We start from the raw sequence: 7,418 nt of genomic DNA on the forward strand, positions 1-7,418 counted from the left end.
GTTGGTAACATAGGGTTGGGGAAACGACTCCGTGATTCCCTTCTTCTGAGAGAAGAACCAACGCAAGGTGTTAGTCAGAGCGGTATAAATACTCTGCAAAAGGGTGTAGTTTGTTCAAGCTATAAATTCTTTCACTTTCGAATTCGGAATTCAAAGTAAAAGGGGACAAGAGAACCATTGTTCTACGAGAAGTCCAGATCTGACATATAGTTGAGCAAATACATATTACTGATTTCGGTTAAATGTCATAGCATTGTGTTTGATCAGCACAAGTGCGGAGTTGGCGAGGGTTCCGATAGAATTGGATTTTATTAGAACACCGAATTATCAGTCACGTTAGTTTGACGTGGGTGGCCGATTTGAATAAGACACTTTGTCTAAAGTCGTGGGCAACTTTGAATTCAAAGTCACAAACAAAGTTACAATTCGAGGAATTGGTAACTGGAGTGTGTACACACTATAAACTAACTTGGTCGTTTTCAATTTCCGATTTTACAAACGCGATTTACCGAGTTGACGGAGACGATTTCCGAGTTGGCTGCGGCAAATTCCGATTTTTGTGGATTTTGAACGCGTGTAACCAAGGGTTTTCAGAAGGATCGCTAATTTCGTAAAGAGGAGGATTCTTTCGACGACATGATGTCTGAAGAACAGCAAGTCGCTAGTGGTGTCACTACAAGGAGCAAGGCTTTGGAGCTGACGAAAGAATTGATGGAGAAAGGAGAGATGTTAGGTCTAACGGGAGCTGAGCTGAGAGAGTACGTGATCGAGCAAGAACGTGAAGCAAAGAAGTTCGAACTCGAGCAGATACAGCAGCAAGTTGAGCGTGAACGCGAAGCTAAGCAGATGGAGCGCGAAGAACGTGCTAGGGACAAAGAGCACGAGTTCCGGCTCGAAGAATTACGAATCCAAGCTGAGGCTTCTCGCCCTACTAACTCAGGAGGAGGAAACTCCAATAACAGCAGCAACCACACCCAGCAGAGAGACCGAGACAACTATCAATCCAAGTTGCCGTTCTTGGAGGACAAGGACGACATCGAGTCCTTCATATTTCAATTCGAGGACCACGCCCGAGCGAACCACTGGAGCAACGAGATTTGGTTGCCCAGATTGACAGCACTCCTCAAAGGAAAGGCGCGACTCGCCTACACCCGCCTTACGGACGACGAGCGAGGATCGTATGAGCTTCTGAAAAAGGCTCTGCTGGAGCACTTCCAGATTACGGCAGAAACGTACCGGAAGAAATTTAGATCTAGAAGGAAAGAACAGGCTGACACGTACAAGCATTTAATCAACGATTTGTCACTGTTCATGGACCGCTGGATCGACATGTCAGGACATGGGAGTGATGTCGAATCCCTGAAGGATTTATTTTTGAGAGAGCAGCTGATGGAAATTCTACCAGAGAATTTAGCTACTTATATCAAAGACAGGGAACCAGAGGACATCAGCGCTATCAAGAAACTCATCGTGCGGTACGAAGAAGCAAGACCGTCAGCGAGCAAGAAGACCCGAGATGACAAGGGGTCAGTGAAGGAGAAGGATAGTCATCGATTTGAGGCACGCAAGGCTAGTGGGAAGTACGACGACAAATCTCAGTCAGGCAAAGTAGCGGACAAAGATAAGCCATACTTCAAGAAGGACATCAGATGTTTCCACTGCAATGGACCTCATTTCAAGCGTGAGTGTCCGAAGCTCAGAGAAGATGCCGGGGCAGCTATGGACACCAAAGTGAAGGTGGGAAACTCGACAAACTACGACAAGCTTTGTGGAACGTGCGCCGAGAAGACCTTCACCAAAGTCTCCAAAATCACCGTCGAAGGAAGATTGACGACAGGTTTCCGAGACACGGGAAGCACTTCAACAATCGTCGACGCAGCTCTGGTACCTGACGCCAACTTCACTTCATCAGTCAAGGAAACGACACTCGCAGATAAGTCTACGAAGAAACAACTACGCATAGCAAGAGTACACTTGGACACGCCGTACTTTGTAGGTGAAACAGAGGTCAGCGTGATGGACAACCCGATATATTCCGTCCTGATAGGAAATCAGATGGGTCTACAAGGAGAGACAGTAGAAGTTCCCGTCTACCCAGTACGTGACCCTGTGATCGTGGAAGGATCAGCAGCAGTGGAAACACGGGATCAGAGGAAACGAGATGCTGCACTGGAAGCGCAGATACCGTTAGTGCCTCAGGCCGAACAATTGTTTTCTGCAGCCGATCTCAAGAAAGAACAACGTGCAGATGAGTCCCTTAGTCGTCTACATGTGCTAGCCGAGACAAAGGTGACCCATGGACGGGTCAGTTTCACACACGTCAAGGACGTCCTTTATCGCCAGTACGTCGACAAGGAAGGGAAGGAGCATCGACAAGTTGTTGTACCTCGGAAGATGCGATCGAAGGTACTTCGCACAGGACATGACTCGCCCATGGCTGGCCACTTGGGACAGAAGAAGACTCGCGAGCGAATCTGGCAAGAATTCTTCTGGCCGGGGATAGTGGGAGACATCAAACGTCATTGCATGAGTTGCGACGCGTGCCAACGTACATCACCGAAGGGACGGACCAAACGTGTACCGATGGGCAGGATGCCAGTCATCGATACAGCCTTCAAGCGTGTAGCCGTGGACCTGGTTGGTCCAATTAAGCCTATCTCCGCTTCGAAGAAACAATACATACTCGTGATGGTCGATTATGCGACAAGATACCCAGAGGCTGTGGCACTGAGAGACATCAAAGCCAGCACCATCGCCGAGGCGCTTTGGAATTTCTGGACCAGACTGGGACTGCCCGACGAAATCCTATCCGACAGGGGCACACAGTTTACCAGCGAGCTGATGAAGGATGTACAGCAGCTTCTGGCTATAAAGGGACTTACGACAACTCCATGGCACCCTCAGACCAACGGATTGGTTGAGCGCTTCAACGGTACGCTGAAGTCAATGTTGAAGAAACTAGCGATGGAGCAACCCGAGAAGTGGGATGAGTTCATACCAGCCCTACTTTTCGCATACAGGGAGGTACCACAAGACTCTCTTGGATTTTCACCATTTGAGCTCTTGTACGGACGCACGGTCAAAGGACCGATGCAGATACTGAGGCAACTCTGGACAGAGGAAGGAGCTTCCGACGAAGCAAAGACAACTGCCGAGTACGTAACTGACTTACGGAACAGGATAGAAGAAACCTGCGAGATCGCAAGAGACCACCTAGCAAAGGCAGCGCTTCGCCAAGCTCATCACTACGACCGCAACACCAAACGTCGGACGTTGGAGGTCGGAGCCAAAGTGTTGCTACTTCTCCCGACAAAACATAACAAGCTCGAGCTAGCATGGAGGGGACCATATGCTGTCGAGGAAAAAGTCAACGCATTTGACTACCGTATCAAGGTGGGACGCAACGTACGCACGTATCACGTCAACCTTCTGCGGGAATACCACGAGAGAGACAAGATGTTCCAGGCAGAACATACTCCTGAGGAAGAGGAGGAAGAACACATCGCCATCGTCGTCGAAGACTATGACGAAGTGCCAAACGACTATTTCGCGGACGCGGACAGTCTGAAACACATCCCGACCCCGTCAACAAAGAGGACGGAGTTTGCTAAGGATGTACACATATGGGAGAAACTGAATCGCAAGCAAAGAAAGGACATCGAGGATGCATGCCAGGAGTTTGGCAACAACCTGACCGATGTACCAAAACAGACCACACTGGAAAAGTGCGTCATCAAAGTGACGGAGAAGAAACCCGTCTATGTGAAGCCCCGACCTATTCCCCATTCCCAAGTCGACGTCGTCGAACGGGAAGTCAAGGAGATGTTAGAACTCGGAGTCATTGAGCCTGCCGCATCACCCTACAATTCACCGATTGTATTGGTAAAGAAAGCCGACGGGAAGTCAATACGGTTCTGCAATGATCTGAGAGAGGTGAACAAGGTCGTACAGTTTGACGCAGAACCCATCACTGATGTGGAGCACCTGTTTTCAGAGCTTTCTCACGCGCGATTCTTCAGTAAAATTGACCTCACGAAGGGATATTGGGCTGTAATGATCCAGGAAGAGGATCGCGACAAGACAGCATTCACCACGCCCCTCGGTCAATTTCGATGGGTAAACATGCCATTTGGACTATCTACGGCTGGAGCGATTTTCAACCGTATGATGAGGAAGCTGTTGCTCCCATTGAACAGAAAGGATGTCCATCATTTCATGGATGATATACTCATCGCCACCGAGACGTGGGAACAACACATCGAGGCCGTGAGGGCAGTCTTGAAGAGACTACAAGAAGCGAACCTCGCCGCGAAACCATCCAAGTGTTTCTTCGGCTACGAACAACTTTCCTATCTCGGACACGAGATTGGGAACGGCAAAAGGTGGCCCGAGGACGACAAGGTCAAGAAGATCAGGGATGCAAAACCGCCAGAAACGAAGAAGGAGCTACGAGCATACCTAGGGACAACCGGATTCTACCGTTCCTACATCGCAGGGTACTCCGACATCGCGGCGCCGCTCACGGACAAGACAAAGAAACACGAACCAGAACACGTGAAGTGGAACCAAGCATGTCAGGTTGCATTCGACAAACTGAAGGAAGGATTGACGAATCATCCTGTCGTCATCATGCCAGACCTCGCACTTCCGTACGTCGTGAGAACCGACGCCTCTGACCGTGGAATGGGAGCTGTACTGCTCCAAGATCAAGGAAAAGGCCTTCAACCAGTGGCTTACGCAAGCAAGAAGCTGAACAGCGCTGAGCAGAACTATGCCACAGTTGAGAAGGAGTGCCTAGCTACTGTGTGGGGAATACAGAAGTTCGAACGCTACTTGTATGGAAGACATTTCGTTTTAGAAACGGACCATCAACCCCTCCAGTACTTGCAACGCATGAAACCGACGAATGCAAGGTTGATGCGTTGGGCATTACAACTGCAACCGTACGACTTCACCATCAAAGTGATTCCTGGCAAGGACAACGTGGGAGCTGACTACTTGAGTAGAATGACCACAGCGTAGGATAAGATTGACCACAATCTTCATTTCCCCATGGGCGTATGTGACGCTTTTGGACATTATACAGCACAGTACACGAGACTACTTTGCCGAGACTGGATCAGCTAGAGGACCGAGACTATAACCAGCTGCCATCTCGTCATAAAATATGACGTCATGACAAGAAGGCGACGTCATGACAAGAAGGCGTAACACATTCCACGTTTTGATTTTGCTCGCATCGATACAAGTATTGTGAATATTGTAATATCGCCAAAGAAAAGCGATGCTTGTGTATGTTTGTTGGTTAAAACACAAGAAGATTTCTTGTGACTTTGGTCAAATAAAAGAATAGTAAATTGTACTGTGGTGTTTTGTTTTGACTGAATGAATGGAACTAGATTGTGAGTGGACCTTCACAAGTCAGTGCTCATCCAAAGAAAGAAGAAGTACCAACTGTCTTTTGGAACATTTGAGAACAAAAGGGCAGGCGCTTTTCTTGTGGGGGGGCCGTAAACTCACGAACCTGTTTGAGGTAGGTTTACCTATTAACATCTATAGTAACAGATGCATCACACAACGATGTACCCGGAGGTCTTCGAGCGGCACGAATCCCTCGTCACATTCTAATAGAATTTGTAATTTCGATGCAGGTTTTGACCGGTGCAAATCTAGGCAGCCATCTTCATCATCATCATCCGTTGGTCAATTGAAGGCTGATGACTGTGTGAAATTGTGTGTGCATGTTTATTGTTTGGGAAAGTTAGGACCGCTGATATTAACATATGTTTCTCTTTGGTCCAGGTTCAATAACAAGTTCAACTAACGTTCAATAACCAGTTCAACGTTAAAGAACAAGTTCAATCTTTCTTCTGGAGTCAAGCCCCATCCTCGAGGCTCCTCCCTAACTCCAACCCCTCCTTCCTTCATCACCTAAACGTACTCCGGAACTAACTGGAGTCCTTCATCTTGATTCTTCAGCATCTCTTCCTCGCCGACGCCAGAGCGCATGGGTGCACGAGTCATTCCAGAGTGTAGAGTGCCGATCGTCTCCGCCCCAGGCCAGGCAGTTCAGAAGTCACAGCACATTTGCATCTCATGAGAGGGAGATCCCTGCGGACTTCGAGGGAAAAAAGACTTAGACGCGCATTCCTCGCCGAGCAGTACAAACTGTGTGATACTAACTCCACCTTACTTGAACGCTGAAACCATCCAAGCTCGAGCAGTGCACAGACACTCTTGTACGGACCCATGCCTACTTGGCCGAGAAAGATAAGCAAAGAATAATACTAAGTCACATCATATCCATCTGTTGGCATCATTAAATTGATACGTTTAACTTTCATCAGTCTTTGTTGACTACTCCTCAAAGAGCTCCTTTCTACTATCATCCTCACTTTCCTTTACACGTACACCTAAACACACATATAAGTTTAACCCGACTCATAACAGATCAACTAGAACCTAAAATAACGGCGATCACAGTCTGCCAGTAGTATAACCCCCTAGACTATATTACAGTGAGAGCCAGGGTTTGTCACACAGATGAAATTCGAATTCTGATTTCATTCAGTGACTGACCTGAGGAATTTTGTAGTTGGGAACTAAATCCAAAGTTCGAAACTACCGCTCTAGTGCTCAATGCATGGCACGATATTTTCAAAAGTTCCGACCTAAGTTGGTGACTAACTTGCCCAAATTTAGTCCTCTTCCGAGGAGGACTAAACTCCTTAGTTGCGAACTTGTGACTGATCGGAGAGCGACAAAATGGCGGCGATGCTGTTCAATCGAGACAGGCGCCTAATTCGAAACCGAATATTTCGCGACCGGACTAATCCTCTGGATTTGTATAATGATAATCAGGTGCTCCGTCTTTTTCGGTTTCGCCGACACACAATCTTTCAAATGGCAGATGAGCTAGGGGCAGACCTAGTGTACGCGCTTCCAAGAAGAGGGTCCTTGCCACCCGTTTTGCAGATCTGCCTTGCTCTTCTATTTCGAGTCCGGTGCTCACCAGCAGCTCATTGCTGATCTCATTGGCGTGGATCAAGTGACAGTATGTAATCTTTCTTTCTTTATTTGGTGTTTAACGTCGTTTTCAACCACGAAGGTTATATCGCGACGGGGAAAGGGGGGAGATGGGATAGAGCCACTTGTCAAGTGTCTCTTGTTCACAAAAGCACTAATAAAAAATTTGCTCCAGGGGCTTGCAACGTAGTACAATATATTACCTTACTGGGAGAAAGCAAGTTTCCAGTACAAAGGACTTAACATTTTTTACATACTGCTTGACTAAAATCTTTACAAAAATTGACTATATTCTATACAAGAAACACTTAACAATGGTAAAAGGAGAAACAGAATCCGTTAGTCGCCTCTTACGACATGCTGGGGAGCATCGGGTAAATTCTTCCCCCTAA

The 7,418-nt window shown here is 47.5% G+C and overlaps 1 protein-coding gene across 1 annotated transcript; it reads left to right on the top strand.

Moving 5' to 3' along the window:
* The first annotated feature begins 639 nt into the window (after positions 1-639).
* Positions 640-6,341, top strand: LOC138961284 (uncharacterized). Its single transcript, XM_070332887.1, has 2 exons — positions 640-5,533; positions 5,803-6,341. The coding sequence occupies exon 1, from the start codon at positions 640-642 to the stop codon at positions 5,020-5,022; it is 4,383 nt and encodes a 1,460-aa protein (XP_070188988.1). The 3' UTR covers positions 5,023-5,533; positions 5,803-6,341.
* The last annotated feature ends 1,077 nt before the right edge of the window (positions 6,342-7,418 follow it).

This window comes from Littorina saxatilis, linkage group LG3, assembly GCF_037325665.1.
Source record: "Littorina saxatilis isolate snail1 linkage group LG3, US_GU_Lsax_2.0, whole genome shotgun sequence".
In the NCBI taxonomy this organism is placed as follows: Eukaryota; Metazoa; Mollusca; class Gastropoda; order Littorinimorpha; family Littorinidae; genus Littorina; species Littorina saxatilis.